General features: G+C 51.9%; 5 protein-coding genes across 5 annotated transcripts; 3 read left to right on the plus strand and 2 right to left on the minus strand.

Moving 5' to 3' along the window:
* The first annotated feature begins 924 nt into the window (after positions 1-924).
* BO72DRAFT_282133 (uncharacterized protein) lies at positions 925-2,317 on the plus strand. Its single transcript, XM_040940299.1, has one exon. The coding sequence runs from the start codon at positions 1,105-1,107 to the stop codon at positions 2,158-2,160; it is 1,056 nt and encodes a 351-aa protein (XP_040804539.1). The 5' UTR covers positions 925-1,104; the 3' UTR covers positions 2,161-2,317.
* A 1,936-nt stretch (positions 2,318-4,253) lies between these two features.
* BO72DRAFT_365251 (adaptor protein NBP2) lies at positions 4,254-5,324 on the plus strand (the record flags this gene model as incomplete). The annotated part of the gene is made up of 1 exon (XM_040940768.1): positions 4,254-5,324. A coding segment is annotated over one exon (1,071 nt), but the record flags the coding sequence as incomplete, so codon positions are not given.
* A 1,272-nt stretch (positions 5,325-6,596) lies between these two features.
* Positions 6,597-9,157, minus strand: BO72DRAFT_475144 (ENTH domain-containing protein). The gene is made up of 5 exons (XM_040947311.1): positions 8,924-9,157; positions 8,792-8,823; positions 8,618-8,697; positions 8,455-8,536; positions 6,597-8,357 (listed from the first exon to the last, which is right to left on the minus strand). Exons 1-5 carry the CDS (start codon positions 9,003-9,005, stop codon positions 6,984-6,986), a joined length of 1,650 nt encoding a protein of 549 aa, XP_040804541.1. The 5' UTR covers positions 9,006-9,157; the 3' UTR covers positions 6,597-6,983.
* Positions 9,158-9,317: 160 nt separating this feature from the next.
* Positions 9,318-15,751, minus strand: BO72DRAFT_525017 (putative Ras GTPase activating protein). The gene is made up of 3 exons (XM_040949923.1): positions 10,948-15,751; positions 10,619-10,897; positions 9,318-10,565 (listed from the first exon to the last, which is right to left on the minus strand). The coding sequence occupies exons 1-3, from the start codon at positions 15,299-15,301 to the stop codon at positions 9,676-9,678; spliced, it is 5,523 nt and encodes a 1,840-aa protein (XP_040804542.1). The 5' UTR covers positions 15,302-15,751; the 3' UTR covers positions 9,318-9,675.
* A 1,653-nt stretch (positions 15,752-17,404) lies between these two features.
* BO72DRAFT_445102 (putative IMP dehydrogenase) lies at positions 17,405-19,659 on the plus strand. The gene is made up of 3 exons (XM_040943961.1): positions 17,405-17,740; positions 17,798-18,106; positions 18,304-19,659. The coding sequence occupies exons 1-3, from the start codon at positions 17,551-17,553 to the stop codon at positions 19,443-19,445; spliced, it is 1,641 nt and encodes a 546-aa protein (XP_040804543.1). The 5' UTR covers positions 17,405-17,550; the 3' UTR covers positions 19,446-19,659.
* Positions 19,660-19,718: the final 59 nt, after the last annotated feature.

Below are 19,718 nucleotides of genomic sequence, written 5' to 3' on the forward strand. Positions count from 1 at the left end.
TCCTCAGGCGCCTAAAACATAAACATGCAACACCTGGCTGGGTAAATGTCTGCCCGGCTGGTTGCTGAATACCAATGCGCGCCGTCAAGCTAGACAGCTTTGCTCATGGATATGGGGGGTACATCGCTAAGCTACCCCAAATAAACACCAACAGCCCCTAGGTGCTCGAGTGTGCCGCGGATGGGGCAGGATCAAAGGACTGCTGCGTCGTCTGCAACTCTGCAACAACGGGTCCATCCGTGAGGGCGAATGTCTGTCAGTAAGAGATTATATTCCAGCCCAGGTTAGGCGCCGTTGCTAATTTCAGACCTCACTTAGTGTCGCAAATCCCATCAAGACCTGACTGATCTGATCGTCTTCTTATTCATGCCCTTTGTCCCCCCCCCCCCCCTTCCGCGCTAGACTTTGAAGACGCGACGAATCATGGCTGTCGTCTTTCTCCGGATCACCTAGGGCCACAAAAAGCTTGGTAGCGCTTCCAAGGGGATCGATTGGTCCTGCGATGCTCATCAAGGATCTATTCCAGTCATGATCATGTTATTGCATTGTCCCGGAGCGCCTACAGAAACGAGCCTCTCATGACTGACGCAGCTTGGCCGAGTTTCCTCATTCTCTTTTTGTTTCAAACAACTGGATGATATTGGACAACTGCTTTGACTCCTAATTTCTTTTGGGAAGTGAATTTGATCATAAGGCCCCGGAGGGCGACAATATCTGGAACGGGCACTCTCCTTCAATGTCATTGTTAACACCCAATGACTCCCGTTTCCTTTGTGTTTGTTTTATTGTACACTGTGATTCTCCGCTAGATAGCCATTGTCCATCGCGGTCAGTTAATTGTCTTTGAGTGGAACACTCCAGCGAACTAGACGACAAGAGAAGATACATAAGGCCCTTCTTGTCACAATGAGGCTATAAATTATGTATGAATCACCCCTGCCTTCTACAAACCACCATTGCCATCCACTGACCACACGCAGAAACCAACCACCAAGTTTTCTTGATAGACAACCCCGCTGGCCGGTGTCTCAACTTGCTATTCCTCACAAGAACAACGATTTGACGAAGCGTTCAGAAATCACCACAATTTGAAAAGACGCAATCATGCTCTTCATCCGTGGCACGGGATTGGGGGGGCTACTGCTCGCCCTGGGCTTGTCGACTGCGAACGCACACTCCTGGGTGGAACAACTGACGGTCATCGCGCCAAATGGAACCTTCGTCGGAGCAACTGGCTACCCCCGCGGCAATGTCCAGCGGACCGCCTCTGGCTTCAGCGATACCGATATGACGTATCTCATCCCTCCCAACGGCCGGGCCAATCAAAGCGAGATCCTTCCCACCGACAAGATGTGCAAGGACAGCCAGCAGTTGTACCAACAGACCGAAGGTAACCCCCGACTGCAGGCCAGCGCGGGCGCGGCCATCGCTCTTCGTTTCCAGGAAAACGGCCATGTGACCCTCCCCGGGACGCAGCCGGGAAAGCCCCCGAACCGGGGCACGGTATACGTGTACGGAACCACCGAGCCCAAGGCAGACGAGAAGCTCCTGGACGTTCACCGCGTCTGGAACCGCGACGGCACGGGAGGCGACCGACGAGGCGTGCTTCTGTCGGAGCAGAACTTCGATGACGGCCGGTGCTACCAGATCAACTCCGGGAATATCTCCGAGCATCGCCAGGCCGAGTTTCCTCACGTGGCCGACCAGACCATGGGCGCCGATCTGTGGTGTCAGCAGGATATCGCGCTACCCGCGAATGCGCCGTCCGGCAAGCCGTATACCCTGTATTGGGTTTGGGACTGGCCGACTGCGCCTGGTGTGACGGACACGCTGCCCAACGGCAAGCAGGAGATCTATACCACCTGCATCGACGTGGATGTTGTGGACAATGCTGCGACGCATACGCACGTCAAGGCTGGAACTGCAGACTATGTGGAAGACCAACCTTTGGATAGGGCCTCGATCCCATCGCAGTTTGCTGAGATCATGGGTTTTCACCCGGCCGTGGGTGGTGAATCCAGCCAGCCTGTGCCATCGCCATCCTCGACAGCGCCAGCCTCCGCATCGTCCCAGCCAGCCTGCGCAACGTCCGAGCCAGCCTCCAAAACCACCTTCTTGACGATCTATAAGACCGTTTATCCAAGCAGTACACCGGTTTGAGTGTGCTGTTCTTGACTTCGGGGCCTTACTCTTGCACAAGTATGCTCTCCCTTGCATATTCCGGGAGGAGAGAGCGGTCGAGAGTCGAGCATGAGACGCCCTGTCCTGAAGGTCATGGCAGATCAGACAATTGTGACCTGTTGGGGGCCATTCTTTCTTTATTGTTCCTGCTGCTCGGCTGGCTGAGCAGTACGAGCACGATCGCTTGATTTTATTTTAGTTTCCTTGATTTGATCAATAGACATCTTAACCTTTAAAAATTTTGTTCTCTTTGAAAATTTCCTTCTAAGTAAGATTGTACAAGAATGTAGTATTATCGTAGGTATTGAGCCTGGCGTAGCGCAGCACCAGCATCAGGCTGGAAGGTTACAAGATGTAGCCAGAGGGAGAAGGAGAACCGCCAAGAATTCCCGCTGGCATACGCTGGCATACCGCTAGAACTTGGCCTTTGCTGTAGGGGGGGCGTTGTGTTGAATGTGCTGGCTGTGCATGGTTGTAGCAATGGTGGTGGTGGTTGTGGTATGTAGGTAGGCAGGTACTGTATGTACGGTGACTGAAAGAAGGAGGGAGGAAGCAAGGATGAAACCTGAGGCAGTGTATCCCAAACAGGGATCGCCTGAGGCATCATTGACTGAAACACACTAAGCCACGCGTGGATTGTCACGTGCTTCCCGGCGAGTCTTCACTCTTCATTATTCTCTCCGGATTAACTTGTCATGAATGATCGATCCCAGATCAACCGCGCGGCAATGTTGCAGTAAGACAGATTGAGTGGCTTGTCTGCATGAAGAGTTCTCTTTTTGAAACGTGTTTCCGTGTTTCGATTCTCAAGAAAGCAGAGGGCGGAAAAAGACCCGTGAGTCTCCCTCCCTACATTTCTCTCCCCCCCCCCCCCCCCTCCCCCCTCCTCCTCCCCGGAACTGCGCCTCGGTGATCCTTAACGCATCGATTAACTAAAACTACACACTAGGCAAGGTAATCTCCGACGCTGGCCTCTGCCTGCCCTTCTTCGCCCTCACTCGCTCCACCATCCTTTTAAGTTAGTTGGTTCTTTCTTATCCTCTTGTCTGTCAGTCTCAGTCTGTGTGTTTCTGCTTTCTGCTCTTTGCTTTCTGCCTTCTTATCCTGCAGGTGGTGTCATCTACAAGCGCCCACTTTTCCCCTCCTCCTCATCCTCCTCTCTCCTCTCCTCTCCTTCCCTCCCCTCCTTCTCCCTCCTTCTCTCCCCGCCCGGTTCTCGCCTAAAATTCTTTGGTTTTCCCCTCCAGCGTCCCATGGGCTTTAGTAATCGCTGTCTCTAAAAGTGGCGTTTTTCCTCCCTGCCCTCGTTGCTAAATTTAGCATCCCCAGTTCTACCCTCCCTCGACCATCCAATCCACTCGACTGTCAAGCGCGGGACACCGAGACACCAAGCCCGGTCGAAAAAGCTTCCTGCCACTCTGCTTCATTACAACCTCCCCAAACCTGGGCGCCTGTCCACATTTTCTTGTCTCGTTTCAGTCGTCTGGCCTGGACAATCTCTTCACTGCCGTGACCAATTAATTTCCTATCGCTTATGTGAGACAGAGGGGAGCAGTCTGGATTGTGAAGATCGCTGTGGTATTCTGCGATTGATAGCCGCGCCTTGCCTGCCCTGCGCCGCCGACTCTCACTGGACCTTCCAGTAACCCGATTGATACCACCTCGCCTCTCTGGCGCCTAGGACCCCATCGTTCGTCGCTTGCTCAGCTCCGTGGTTTCGAATCAGGACAATCCTGCTCGGCGCAGCCTCCTCCACCAACTCGATTTGCATCGTGCTTACACGCAAGGAGTTCCTGCCCTCCCACCAATTCGGTCCGCACGCTTCTCTCCCGGTTCCCTGCCTGATCGAGTCAACATCAAGAGACGTTCTTCGAACGCAGGCTGGTAGCTGAACTTCAGTGGGCGGGCGATCGCGATGCAAAGCTAGGGCGAACCAGTCTTTTGAGCCTCCCCTTCATTTCCTCCCTGGGTTATAACATCCGACTTGACATCACTTCACACGACATTCTCGACACGCAATCACAATTCTCGCGCGCCGAACCGTCTCCACATAAGACCAGCATTCAATAGCCATGGCTTCTGCGGCATCATCCCCTCAGCCGCAGCAGGCGGCGTCTTCTGCGAACCTCACAGTCTTGCCTCCAATAGTTACGGATGCTTCAGCTAAGCGGCCGGGCCGTCAACGCTCTTCCTCATACGCCCGTGAGCGCCTCTCAACACATTCGAATGTCTCGCTTGCTTCACACAACCGGTCGCGACCCGGGTCACATGTCTTTCCCATTTTCCATTCCAGCCTGTCATATGCTTTGGTGCGCGATTTTGCATACCCACCGATACATCCCCTCCACTATGGTCCGCTGCCTCCTCGTGCATCCATAGCATCCACCCCGGCCAGTGAGCCACGACGCCTGTCTGACCCTCCGGCTCCGTGGGATAGCTCGCGTGGTCAGTGGTCTATGGGCCCCTGGAGCACTGATCACAGTTACGGGCATCAGCAGCTGCCTGCCATGTCCTTTGGCGATGGTCCGCCCTACAGCGAAGACGAAGACCTGCACAGCCCAGTCTTCTCCACACCCCATCACCGAAAGAACAAGTCCACTGGCACCGATTCTAATGGGCGCAAGAGCCGGAAGTTCAATCGTGCACATGGAAGTGTATATTATGAGAATGATGCCGAACGGGGCACGCTCGTCAGCATGAATCCGGATGGTAGCGAGACTTACTATGTGAATGACGACGACCACGATGATATGGACGATGGCCCCGGAGGCGAGTATGTCACCTATCCAGCTAACGAAAGCCGGTATTCCCGAGCGGGCGATTACGGTAATGACCAGTCCTATGGACACGAGGGTGACTTCGAATCCGAGGATGATTATGAAACACATCGGTATTCGCGAGATTTTCAGTTTGCGGTGGGATGCCCAGATGAAGAGATGCACGGCAAGGCGGTTGCGCTCTTTGACTTCACACGCGAGCACGAGAATGAGCTGCCTCTGACCGAGGGGCAGGTGATCTTTGTGTCATACCGGCACGGTCAGGGCTGGCTGGTAGCGGAGGATCCCCGGACCGGCGAGAGTGGACTGGTTCCTGAGGAGTTCGTCCGGCTGCTCCGTGATATCGAAGGTGGGTTGACGTCGTTGAACGGCGAGCCCGATCTGGAAGATGAAGACGAGGGTCATCAGCATACGAACCATGACCCGGGCTCGAATCGAAGCTCTCATCAACAAACGATACCATCTGCCACGAACGAGCAACAGGCACAGCAACAAGACTCTCCGAAAGCAACTCGTGAAGCCGCCATGAACGGAGAGAAAGGAGAAGAAGGTGCTCCCAAGTCGTCGTCGCTTAGCGGTGGCAACGCCGATTCGAACCTGTCACATCTGAGCGCATCAGAAAAGCAGGGTATTGACGTCCCGACCGAGAAGAACAGTCACATTCAGGCTTGTTAAAATTTAATTCCCCCACTGTATATGTCCCCCCCACCGGTTCCCTACCTGACCTGTCTACGTACCTGACCAAGGTACGGTATTAAGAGATACGATCTCCCAAATATTTCCCCCACAAGACCCTTTTCTGACATTTCCCTCCATCCCAGCCCCAGTCAAACCTGGCTATGCCTTGAGAGACGGGGCGAACAAAAGACAAAGAAAGGAAGCTGGTCATCCATAATTGCATCCTGCATATTTGTTTCCCAATTTTTTTACTTATTGACACCCCATATCGTCGCTATATTATTGTTCTTCGTTCCCCGGCTGGAACTTTGTGATCTCAAATATATTTTTTTTTCTCTTTTCTCTTACACTCATCATCGCTTAGCAACACTTCCCACACGCAAAGCATACGGTACAATTCATACACGGGTATTATGATATCAGTTCTTCTTTCTCTGCTTTCTTTTTCGACTACCCTGGTGTTTAAGTTTCCAGTTTGTTTCGCAGTAAAGTTCTTCTTTAGCGTGGGAGGAAATCCGTCATACTTTGTTTTGTGTCTCTATTTTGATTCTGTCCACGGACAATTGTAGTCTTATATCTCTCACCAATGATGAATACGGTGTGTTGTGTGTGAGTGCATGAACCGGCATTATCGAGGCTTTGGTTCCCCCTTTTGTATATTCTATTCTCAAATAGAAAATGGACAGATGACCAGTCTAGTAGTCATATCTATTCATTCTCATAGAACGCCGCGGTCTATCTATCTCTTCGTCTGATCTTCTTCTGTATCTGTCCCTGGCCCGGCCATCAAGTTGAGCAAAATCCACGGGCTTGACTCGGGACTATATCTAGCCCTCCGGCACAAACAGGAATATAGATAGATATCTTGTACATAAATTGCATGGATTAGCACCCCTTGAGTCTACGACACAACACTCACAAAGCTTGGAAGTCTAAAACATCTACACAGCAAGACTCAATTTGAAAGCTAGCCAACATCATCATCCATTGCTTTCCTGTATCTAAACCCCGTTCCCCCACACCCCTCCTACCGAATCATCTAGACAACAGAAGCAAAGCGAAAGCAACATAAGTGATCTTCCAAGTATAGACACAAACATGATACCACAAGAAATGGAAAACAAAGGGGGGGGAAAAAGATATGCTTGCTATTTTGTAAGCGACACGAAAGAAAATGAATGCGAAAATCTCTCGAGATGATTTTTCCGGATGACAAACAGAAGAAAAAATATTGAAGCAAAAAGCAAATCGTACTACGGTATAACATTGGCCCCAAGAAAAGAAGATAGCACACCAAGTAGAAAAGAAGAATTTAAAAAAAAAGGCAAGTAATCATCCATCCCCAACTTAGCCTAGCAAATCATCAAACGCCGAACTACCACCATCCGTCGACTTTGAGCCACCGCCGTACTGACTCTGCGATGGCGAGGTCACATTGCTCGATGCGGGCGCGCCCCAGATTCCGGCACTGGCTTTCTCCTTGGCCATGCTGGCTAGGTTGGGTCCGCGGCTGGCGTTGGCGTTGGCCTTTGCGAGACCCGCGCTGGCGCTGGCGGAGGACCAGATGGATCCGAAGGCGTCGCCGCCGGAAGGTTTGGAGGCGGCGGTGGGCTTGGATCCGGCGGAGGCGGTCGTCGTGGTAGAGGTGAAGGAGGAGGTCGAGGGCATGCCGGGCCGGTGGCCGGAGACGGTGTTGCCGCCGCCGCCGCCGCCGCCGCTGCTGAGAGGGGGCTGGCCGGCGGAGACGGAGGTGAAGTAGTTGGGGGTGGCGGCTTGGAAGCCGCTGGGTCTGGGTTGCGCTTGGGCGGGCTTGTGCGGTTGCGCCAGAGAGCTTTGGGACAGGGTGGGCGAGGCAACGGTGCTCGAGGTCGGGGTCGGCGTCATCGACGTGAATCCGACGATGCCGCTCAGGTTCGACCCTTGGGTGCCAGATACAGGCTTGGGCGCGGCGAATTGCGTGCTGGAGGTTGTGCTGACGGTGGATGCGGGGCCGGGGATGGAGAACTGCGCGGAAGATGCCGGGGCGGGCGCCGGGGTGGCAGATTGGAAGTCGTCGAAGTCATCGTCGTCGGCGGTGTTGGTGTTAAGGATGTCGAGACCGCTGCTGGCGCTGGCTCCCGCGGGCTGTTTCGACGTGGACGCTGTCGTTGCGACCGGCTCTTCGCTGAAATCGAATAGGTCGGCCTCGGGCGCCTTGGGCTTCGGAGGCTCCGGTTGCTTCGCTGGACGAGCGCGAGGAGGGCTAGCTGCGCGGCGCCGTGTGGGAGCGGCATCGGCTTCATCGTATTCATCATACTCATCGAAGCGGTTCGAGCGACTACCAGAGTCGTTGAAATCGCCTGTGTTGCCTCCGAAGCCGCCGCCATCACCATATACACCACCACTGTATCCTCCAAAGGAGAGACTTTCGCTGCCAAAGCCTCCGTATCTGCCAGAGCCCGAGCTCGACATCCCACCGCTGATGTGTGAACCTCCCTCAAACCCGCCGAATTTGTTCTTGTTGGTCCGCGCCTTCTTCCTCTCCGAGCGAATCAAGTCGACGTCACCGAGCAGCTTGACCAATTCCGACGATCGATTGCGTACGTTGATACCCTGGTCCTTTCCATTCTGATCGATGAAGTGGAATTGGCGAAGCATGCGGAGGAGTGACATGTGGGAGCGCGCATCGTCAACGACGCGCTCGGAACCATTCTTGACCAAGAATTCCAGAAGCTGGAGAGCCTATTGTCCGCGGAAGAGTCAACCGTCAGCCAGGGCCCCCAGAGGAAATGTTGACAAAACCTGTTTCGAAGACATGCTGTGAGCGGGCAAAACTGACCTTGTAGATCTGCCGCCATTCCTCGGCGGTCTTGTCTGTGAAGCGCTTGTAAATCATAGGCATAATCTCATTAAGCAATTGACTGGGTGCATCGGCGTCTTATCAGCAACTATACTCTCACCAGTGAATGCGACAGGGGCGGGGAGCAAGGGAGGCGACTGACTAGCTGTGCGTTCCGCTCGCAATTTCGTGCATCAGTGAGTTGGAAGCACCCCATGGCTCGTTGTTCGTAGCTTCGCGAACCTGCTTGGTGTAAGTGCGGTGCTCATCACTACCACGGCCTTTGTCCGGAGATCAGGGGAGCGGGGCGGAAGTGCCGGGGAGAGGAACGACGGACCTTGGCCTCCATTTCAGTGTAGTTCATGACAGCTAAGGCAGTTAATTACATTGTTTGACCCGATAAGAACGTGTTACAAGCAAGCAAGAGAGCTGGCGCATAAAAAACGGACTTCGCCAACAGGAGACCTACCATTCTGGACCTTGCGGACACCCGCCTTGAGATCATACAAGGTCAGGTTGCTGACCTGGTCTTTGAGACTCGAGAAATCCATGGCGCCTTGAGCAGAACAGGCTGTTTTGGTTTCAAAACACGCGATCAAATGACAGCCGACAAACAAGAAGTACAGGGAAGAATGCTGGACAGTTGACCAGTGAAAGGGAATTGAACGGGGTCTCTTGAGGGGGATTGGAAAGTACAAGTAGGACGGACATGTTGTTTCATCGACTCCAGCTGGCATCGATCGCCGTTTGGGCCCGAAGACGTCACGTGGCAGCCCCTGACCCGACAATCGCTGCGTCATCCTCTTTTCACTACTAGCAACAACGATTTACTTCCGCACGCTGACTTCAAGAAAAGGGACTGACCATGACTCATCATTGTTTCCACAGCAGTCCAAACATGCAATACGTACAGCTTAGCATAAAAGCTACACACATAAGATCATCAAATCATCATAGAATAGACATGCACTGAGTATCATCGAAGGAATGAAAAGGAAAAGAAAAAAAAAAGAAAGAAAGAAAGCAGAACAACGAACACAAGGGGTAATCTTCGAAAATAAGGAGCTCGTCTCTGTGCATCAAACTCGCCGAGCTCTCGTCATGTTCAACATGCTATAACAGGAAAAGAGGTGGGATATCACAATGGCATAAGAGGGTAGAGGATGGATATAGAGTGAAAATGAAAAGATAAGAAACAACATCATGTTACGAGGTCCCCAATTATTCATTGTAGAACTTCCTCATGATGAGATGCAAGAAAAGGTTGACGTTCACCCGAAGCTGTCCGTCGAAGAAGTCAAGGAACTGCATGTTGTTGAACTGAGCCTGGAGCAGGTCATCCAATGGCACCTGGGCATTGGCGCCTGGGATCATCATCGGTCCACTGCTGCCATCCAGAGTGAAAACACCAACTTCGTTACTCGAGATCGTGAGGTCGACGCGGTCCCATTGGCGCTCGGTGTATCCTTTCCAATGCACAAGAACACCCTTGTCGGCCAGGTTGCGAGCCGAGTATTTATAAGAGCCAAACTTGAAAACCTTGCCCGACTTCTGAAGCTCACGTTGGTGGTCCCATTGCTTGGTGAAAGGCATGAGGAACCTCTTCTTCCCCTTCTTGTTCTGTAGGGTGATCATGGCCTGTTCGATATAATCATTGTACGTCTTCAGCTGCTGATCCAGCCAGACAGCTTGGTCGTTGAGACGTGCAAGCGTCATTCGTGCGCTATCCAACTCCCGCTCCCGTTGGATTCTCCGGCGGTGCTTGGTTCGGATATCGATAGCGATCGCGTTCAGAAGATCCTGATAATAGTTGTCACGGCGGATCTTTCCAGTGTGTTCGAGGTGCAAGATATTCTCGAGTGCCGTCCGCTTAAGTTCGGAGTAACTCATGGAAGCAATGTCAACCATCGTGTTGGCCTCCGCATATGCGCTTCGCCTGGTGTTGTTTGCACTCAGTTCATCGCGCACCAGCATCATCCATTTCTCCTCGTCTTCGTCGGTAGGTGGCTTGACCATGATCTCCAATAAATTGGCACCCGTCTGAACTCTGATGATGTAGAGGATGCATCGTTTTGTTTCCATGAACAAAGCCTTGACATCTGCCTCCGGGTCTAAATTGCAAGTCAGCTATCAACACGCATTGGCCGGGTTTCAAAACACTCACCTTCAACCTGTGCAAGCTTAGGATTCAGTGTGAGACTGATTTCGGAGGAGTTGACACTCATCAACTCGCTCTCATTGGATTTCACATTTCCGAGGTCACGGATGACTTCTTTCAGGATATCATCTTGGGTTGGGCACATGTACTGTATCTCACTGGCGACGAGTTGATGGATGGAGAAAATATCGGACATCTTGATGTACAAGGTGGGCTTTGTCTTGGCGTAGAGGTCATTAAACTCATCAATGTCGAAATAATCTTCTGCATTCTGAACAGAAATCACTATACAACAGTCAGATCTGGAAGAAACTCTTGTACATGTTTCAACTTACTGTCACCCCAGATCTGGCCAAGCCGTTGAATTGAGTCACCGATATAACTGTTCAACGGTTGGAGGTAGACATTCTCCGCACCGAAAAGTCGTCCAGAAGCGACTTGCGCAATCACCTTGGCGATCTCAGAAAGGTTTCGCTTCTGCTCCTGAGTCAAACCTCGATCCACCACACCGTACTTCTCGGGTTCGAAAATGGCAGGCTGGAAATAATTCCTCCACACCCAATGGCCAACAGTCTGGAGGATAAATCCAGGATCTTCGTTGGAGAATCTTGCCAGCAAGCTCTCATACATCTCTTTTGCAATATACCGAATGCCGAAGGGCATCCGATACAGTAGCTCTTCAAAGGCGGAGAAAAATTGGTCGGCGATATCACGAAGGTCCTGAAGATTTTGGATGAAGGTCGCCCTAGTTTCTGGATCTCGAATGGCCTCCTCTCGAGGAATGTCAGGTCGACGCCTGCTTCTCTTTCCGGTCCGCAGCTCCTCGTTATTGATTGCGGAACGATAGATCTGCATTGGGTCACTTTCCAGGTCCAACTCCGGGTTTTCGATGATGTTCTCCCGAACGACAGGACCCAGCGTATCCCGCATGAACTTGCGGTCTCGGGGAGACTTGATATAAGATGCGAAGAGTTTGTTCCAGAACGCATTGCAGCGCAAGTATTCGTGCAGTGAGTCGAAGCTCTCGATTTCTTCCCGCGCGGAACGTGCGAGCAGCCTAATCAAGTAGTACTCCTCTCGCCTCTTTTGCGAATAACCAAAAAGCCCCATCATCAAGTGTCTGATCCGCTCGTATTCCTTCTCAGAGGTGTTGAGCTCACGCAGACGCCGGAAGAGCTTGGCCAAGTATTGCGATTGAGTCTGAAGAAGGAAGAAGAATACCTGGTATTGTTCAAGTTTTCTCCTTGACGTCTTGTTCAGGGCTTTGAGGTCGAAGGGGTCTGTAGACGAGATTTCTCTGTTGGGCAGCAGGCTACCAACGTGGCCGCCGAAGTGCTTTTGGTGCTTGACGACTTCGTCAAGGGTGATCTTGTTCTTTACCAGCAGAGCGATCTTGATATCGAGCTGGCTGATGTACTGTTCCGCTAGCTCGTTTTGTCGAACTTGCTGGACTACCAACTTTCTTGTTCGCTCAAACTCAATCTCCTCGTCGAAGTCAAATTCGCTGTCATTCAACAGATGCACGAAGCCTTTGACAGTTCCTACTGGAGGATTCTTGCCGGTAGTAAGACTCTTGTATGCTTGGCCCTGAATTCTTCCTCGCACATAGCTTTGCGCCTTGATAACCTTTTCCATATTTTGGCGATAATATTGACGTTTCTCTTCGAATTTCGAGCGGACCAAGTATCCACGTATGTGCGATTGGAGCTCAATGACGACATCTTCTTCAGCAGCAAGGTCTGCCAGCATTTGGCCAACTTCAACCCGGATCAGCATCGCTCGAATTTGTGCCTGCAACTGGCTAACTTCATCCTCACAGTCCTCGAGCTCGTCCAGATCTCCGCCAACCTTGATTCTAAGCACTGCCGCACGAGCGAGGGCCTGAAGATGTGTGATCACCAGTGCTTCATCCTGCAAGGCGTCGGCGTCGGTTGCCAACCGTCTCCTGAGGATGGAGCCTCGACCCATAGATTGTAATTCCAGGATGGAAGTCTCTACTTCTGCCAGTGCTGCTTTCTGCGACCGGATCTCAGACCGGATCACATTCGCTCTCGTTATGCTCTGAAGTTGAATTACCGCCTGCGTATGCTCATTGAGGTCTTGTCGAAGCTGCTCAAGGGCTGTTCTCACTGCCCCACCACGAGCCAGTGATTGAAGCGATACACACTCGCTAGTCGTCTCCTCGAGCGCTAAAGCTTGTTGATGCTGACGCTCTCTTAGCGCACGGCCTCGAGCAATCGATTGAATAGTAGTAATGGCAGTTAACTCAAGGGCAAGTGCTTCCTTTATCTCAGCAACGGACTTCCTTGTCAGCATCCCGCGGATTTTCCCTTGTAGAGACACCGTGGGCGCTTCAGTGCTACTAATCTCTGCGTTCTGCACATTCACCTGCTGCCGTAAGATGCCAGCTCTGATGATTGACTGGAGTGCTGTTATCTCATCTTCCGCCGACCGTGTGGCTTCATACAGTTCAGAGACTTGACTGCGTTGCAGAGTACCTCTGATATGTGCCTGCAGTGCCATGATACTGTCTTCCACGGAGCGTAGAGCTTCACTTTGCTGTGAGACTAGGATGCGTTGCAGGGCACCTCTGATATATGCTTGAAGTGTCGCAATGTTGTCCTCGGCGGAGTGCGCGGTTTCATATTGCTGCGAGACCTGGTTACGTTGCAGAGCTCCTCGGATAATCGCTTGAAGGGTGGTGATGCTACCCGCGGCAGAGTGAACAGCTTCCAGCTGCGTTGAGACTTGACTGCGCTGGAGAGCACCCCGGATCGCAGCTTGCAGTAGTCGGACCTCTTTTTCCGCGTATCTTGTATCCTCGTACATCTCAGATACAATCTTGCGCTGCAAGGCTCCTCTCAGCGCCGCCTGAATCTGTTTGATGCCAGATTCCTCCTTCCGAATCTGAGTTCGCAGATGGTCAACGTCGGCCCTTGCTTTGGCGCCGCGAATGAGGCTCTGTAGCTGCATGATGCCGATTTCGTTGGCCCGGTAGTGTTCCTGGACACTACTCTGGCGGCTTCGCACAAGGAATGCTCGGCAAAGCGCTTGGAGATTCGTGGCGAAGGCCTTCATATCCAAGCGATATTGAATGATTTGGCGGGCCCAGTCAGCGCGAATTCGGGATTGCAATTCCACCAAGAAAGGTTCAAAGTCCCAAAGGTCATTCATAAGATTCCCAAGCTTCAGGCGCGTCATTGCGCCTCTGATCTGAGCTTGAAAATCAGCAATTGACGCTTCGCTCTCATGCAACTCGCGCTGGATTCTCTCCTCTTCGGATTCTGGCTCCGGCTCCGGCTCCGGCTCAGGTTCTGCCCCGAAATTCGCAGCCATCCCCGAAAAGCTAGGCATGCTCACACCAGCCTTGTCGAGACCCTTCTGTGTTTGCTCCAGTTCATGGTGTTCGAATTCAAGCTGACCTACGAGATTACCCATGCGAAACTCAACAAGGCCTTTTTTGAACAACAGCCATGATAGAGCATGGACGCAGTGTATGACTTTGGGGATGTTCTTCTTCTCGTATAGATCAATCAGTTCGAACCTGAAAAGTTCGGGTAGTTCCACGTCGTCCAAGAATCGGAAAAACAGGGCGATATTGTCTGAGTGTCGATATTGAAGTTTCGGATGCCTGAATATTCGAATCGTTCGGTTGGGATTCATCGCTTGTACCACTTCTGCGAGCGTCACACCATCGCGAAGTGCTTCCTCTAGTTGCACGATCGGGGGGATTTGCTTCTGGATAACTTCCTCGATCCACTCTTTAGCTTCTCCAATATGGCACAGGTATTCGTAAGCCTGTAGGAATTGTCGCTGTTTGTCCATCCAATTGCCTGCCGCCCAGGCCGACGCGGGCTTCTTGCGCACGAGGCCGGAGCCATCTTTTTTAGCCACTGAGTCTGCTCTTTTCAAACGTCGTCGTCCCTGTAATCCTACCACAGAAGAGCTGTAGGTATCAAGACCAAATTCATTTGTTTCTCCCGACTTTGCGAATTTCGAAAGCGTGCGCAGGTGACCTGTCGATGATTTCTGAAACGTTTCGAGCTCAGGCGTCGAGAGGGTATGTGTGATTGGTGGAGGACTGGACAAGCTATGAGAATGTTGCGGTTTCATGTGAGGTCGGGTGTGAGGTGAAACCGTAGGCGGCTGCACGTCAAGCGGCGCTTCGCTTTTAGTCGGTGTGGTTGAGGCGTGCGAGTCCGTATCTTTCAATTCTTCCATATCATGATGAAATGTGTTGCGAGAGGTGGGTGTTTGAGGGCGGTTTTCTTTCCAATACTGCGGATGGTCGATAGTCTGACTGCGAGAATGGCGGTGAATGGACTGTTTATTCGAGGGGGCCGATGCATTGGGAGCTTGAGAGAGTGGTCGCAATGAGCGGCGGATGTTCTCGTATGTTGCGCCGGCATTGGACAAAGTTCCCACTTCGGAGCGCCCTCCGGCCATTTTGTCGGACGGAATCTTATTCAGTTCACTCTTCCCTCGTTTATGACTGATACTGGGCATTGACCCGATTGATGCACTCGATGAGACAGTACTGGTGCGACTGGGGGCAAATGAATTGGTGGAGGCAGTGTAGATAGACGAGCTTGTGGATGCTGTTGATCCATGGCGGAGTGGACTCGATGTTGTTTTTTCGTCTGCAAAATCCGTCTGCGTACGTCGGAGACTGGCTAGGTGGCTTGACATAACGGGTGCCGTTCCGTGGACGAGATTGTGAGAACCAATGGAAATATAAGATACTCGATCTCAATTGGCCGCATGCCTGCCTCTCCAAGCGAAGCAGTGAAACGGTAAAGAAGGATGTATAGAAAGGAAAATGTGTGTTAATTTGACGAAGGCGGAATGTTCATCAAGGACTTCTTCAGCAGGCAGGGCGAAGCGGCATGGTCCTATGGTAACCGGGGGAATTGGGCGGGAATTGGTTGATGCAGACACGCAGGTCTGATTGGGCTGGAAACACCACCGATTCAGGGAAATTCGGTGTTCAATTGGGGACTGAATCACAATAAGGACTGCCGATTGTAAAAGTAAAAGCCAGACAAACCGCGTCGCTGTGAAATGGAACGAACTCCCTTACCAGCAGGAATAAATTGAAAGAAGAGGCTGAAGCAGCAGTAAGAACAAGAGGGAGGGAAGGTTGATTAATCGGCAAGCAAGCGGGGGAGGTAGTTAGGGGAGGAGTGAGGGACTGGACGGGCAATAGTTTACTCTAACTAAATCGGAGGCAGGAACGGACCCCCCCCCCCCCCCCAGCCTCAGCCGAGTCGAAAACAAATCTCCCGATCAGGTATGGTGAGCACGGACATGTGACCGCGCCCCGATTACGATCGGAGTGACGTCGATCATTATTGCTCCAGCCACATTAATTCCGGTTTCAACAAGTCATATCCAAGATTACTGTTTCAGCTGAGATCAAAGGAAAAGAGGAATCGGTGTCTCGTGCAAGATCTGATCTATGACCATGCAAGAATCTATCAACAAGGTGCACGTGCAAGTCTGAGAGGTTTTGGCTCAACGTGCCCTGCCTTATCCATGTGGACGCCATGAATGGTGTTCCTTGTTGCAAAAACCCGGGCACAGCGGGCACGGATATATAATCCATGTTGATGGACGCGCCCAGGCACCAAACTCAATCAAGTTACCATGAATGTTACGGCCGTTGGGTTTGCCCATGTTGCACTCGCATGTTGTGGCTACATCGATGGGGTCTCAGTGCGGTTGTCTGATTCCTCAACGGTTGGGCAAAAAGAAAGGCAGTCACAGAGTGATTGCGCAAGGCATAGAATAAATCGCAGCATTGGCAAGCGACGGAATTTGACTGCAATGATATTCTAGCGCATTAACCCATGCTTGAAAAGGATTTCTATCAGCATCTGCCAAGATGCATCATTCGAGATGTAGGAAGCGACTTTCGATAATGGGATTTGCGAGACAATGTCAGACAGGTGGCCAAGGAGACCCAAGAACGGTCTAAATTAAATTCGGTTCGTGTTACTACACGAAAATACGCCTTTCAATTTCAATGAACAATTTCAATTTCTGCGGTCCGATAGAGCGGACATATAACGGAGCTAACTCCAGTACAGATCAGCTGGATGGATACCTTTTCAAAGGTAGTCTTCCTATTGGTGCCATCTTCTTTGTCGAAACACATCCTGAACACCCGACAATCTCCAATAGCGTTACGGGAGTCCTCTTGAACAGTGTCAGACTGTCAGTACTCAAGACGGAACGATGCCGACTGTTCATTAGGCCGGGAGCCGTTAAGCCTATGCCATGCATAGGTAGCGCGGGCGGATGCTGGCGGCTAATTCTTATCGGGACTGACTGCCGATTAATTGGTAGTTGCAGTAAACACTTCGTACTGCGGTACCACTCAGACCGCTAGTCTTTGACGGAGGTCTGTCTGATGGTTTCAGCTATTGTCACAAGCAAAAACAAGGTCCATGGAGGATACACCGGTACAGTAGCAATGGGTCAATGGGGATGGGGTGGTACCGTAGTACCACTGTACCTACTAGACATGAACCGAATGGAACATGCCGAAGAAAAATTTGATGCTCCTCACTAAGAAATCTCTAAGCGGGCGAGGACCGCTCCCGAGTCTGACTCACTCACCGCCCACGGGACACTTCGTTTAGCATCCAATCACGATGACAAATCAATCGAGTTCGGTGGCGCTAGACTGATTACGGCATGGCACCGAGCAGGCGCCCTCCGATTAGCGTGTGCGGCGAAGAGCTCAAAAGCCAATTTTTTTCTCCTCCGATTTTTCTCTCTTTTTCTTTTCTTTCTTTTCTTTGGGAAAGGAAGACTTTCTCCATCAACAGAACGTTTCGATCGTCGATCTGTTGATTATCATCTTTGATCTTTGATCACATTCTCTCTACAAGTTTTGATAGAAGCTGTAGAGTCTTTCTTTTTTCACATACACCATGACTTTTGCCAACGGTGACATTCCTGGACCGGCCATGAAGGCTGAGATCCAGGACTACACTAAGGCCCTGGAGGTCCTGCAGAAGGAGTACACCACCAGCGATGGTCTGGATATCGATACCCTGCTTGACTCTGACAAGCACGGTGCTTTGACCTACAACGACTTCCTGATCCTGCCCGGGTACATCGGTAAGGCGAGAATCTGGGCTCATCTCGTCGAACTGGGTTGCTGATGCCTCAGAATAGGCTTTCCTGCTTCAGATGTCACTCTCGACACCGCTGTCACTAAGCGTGTCTCTTTGAAGGTCCCCCTTCTCTCTTCCCCAATGGACACCGTCACTGAGCACAACATGGCCATTCACATGGCTCTCCTCGGTGGTCTGGGTGTTATCCACCACAACTGCTCTCCTCAGGACCAGGCCGAGATGGTCCGCAAGGTCAAGAGATACGAGAACGGTTTCATCTTGGACCCCGTTGTCCTCTCTCCTACCGCCACTGTCCGCGAGGCCAAGGAGCTCAAGGCCAAGTGGGGCTTCGGTGGCTTCCCCGTCACTGGTAAGTCATTACTTGATTCCCTGCGTATCCTTTCCAACATGATGATCAATCACTTTTTCTTTATAACTTTCGTTCCACTGGAGCAGCGAGAGCAGCACTGTAGAGACCAGTTTTATCTGACCTCAATTTCAATATTCATCGTCATTATCACCTTTTGTGCAAGTCGTTGATTCTAACATGATGATTGTCTACCACAGAGAACGGAACCCTCCGCTCCAAGCTCGTCGGCATGGTCACTTCTCGTGACATCCAGTTCCACCGCGATCTGGATGCCCCCGTTACTGCCATCATGTCCACCGACCTCGTCACCGCCCCGGCTGGTACCACTCTTGCCGAGGCCAACGAAGTCCTTCGCTCCTCCAAGAAGGGCAAGCTCCCCATTGTCGATACCAACGGCAACCTCGTCTCGCTCTTGTCTCGCAGTGACTTGATGAAGAACCTTCACTATCCCCTTGCGTCCAAGCTCCCTCAGTCCAAGCAGCTGATCGCTGCCGCCGCTATTGGTACCCGTGAGGAGGACAAGACCAGACTTAAGCTGCTTGTCGAAGCCGGTCTCGACATTGTCATCCTGGACAGCAGCCAGGGTAACAGCATGTACCAGATTGAGATGATCAAGTGGATCAAGCAGAACATCCCTGAGATTGATGTCATTGGTGGTAACGTTGTTACCCGTGAGCAGGCTGCTGCTCTCATCGCCGCCGGTGTCGATGGCCTGAGAATTGGCATGGGCAGCGGCAGTGCTTGCATCACCCAGGAGGTCATGGCTGTTGGCCGTCCTCAGGCTGCTTCCGTCCGCAGCGTTTCCAACTTCGCCGCCCGCTTCGGTGTTCCCTGTATCGCTGACGGTGGTGTCCAGAACGTTGGCCACATCGTCAAGGGCCTGGCTATGGGTGCCTCCACCGTCATGATGGGCGGTCTCTTGGCTGGTACCACCGAGTCCCCTGGTGAGTACTTCGTCAGCAAGGAGGGTCAGCTTGTCAAGGCCTACCGTGGTATGGGCAGTATCGCCGCCATGGAGGACAAGAAGGCTGGTGCTGGTGCCAAGGACAGCAAGGCCAGCAACGCTGGTACTGCCCGTTACTTCTCCGAGAAGGACTCCGTCCTCGTCGCCCAGGGTGTTGCTGGTTCCGTCCTTGACCGTGGATCGGTCACCAAGTTCGTTCCCTACCTCACCGCTGGTGTCCAGCACTCTCTGCAGGACATTGGTGTCAAGAGCCTGAAGGATCTCCACGATGGTGTCAACCAGGGCAAGGTTCGCTTCGAGATGAGAAGTGCTAGCGCTATGGCCGAGGGCAACGTCCACGGTCTGCACAGCTACGACAAGAAGCTCTACTCTTGAGCGGTGACAGCTTAAGTGTTTTGTTTTTGTCTTATATACCTTTTTATGCCTTCTGATTCTCTTGCATCTAAGAACCGTTTACCCTGTTTATATGATTGGTTACATGATGCTACGTGGTTGCTACGAAAAATAAAAAGCTTGGGCACGAGGGATTGGAGTTTGACGAGGAATAGTTCAGATCTTGCTTTATGATAATTCAATACATTTTCAAGAATTGGTTCTCTTCACTAGACTGCGAATTGTTCTTGCCTTCATTGTGGCCGTAAATCCAGA

Source organism: Aspergillus fijiensis, assembly GCF_003184825.1.
Source record: "Aspergillus fijiensis CBS 313.89 unplaced genomic scaffold BO72scaffold_8, whole genome shotgun sequence".
NCBI classification, from domain to species: domain Eukaryota; kingdom Fungi; phylum Ascomycota; class Eurotiomycetes; order Eurotiales; family Aspergillaceae; genus Aspergillus; species Aspergillus fijiensis.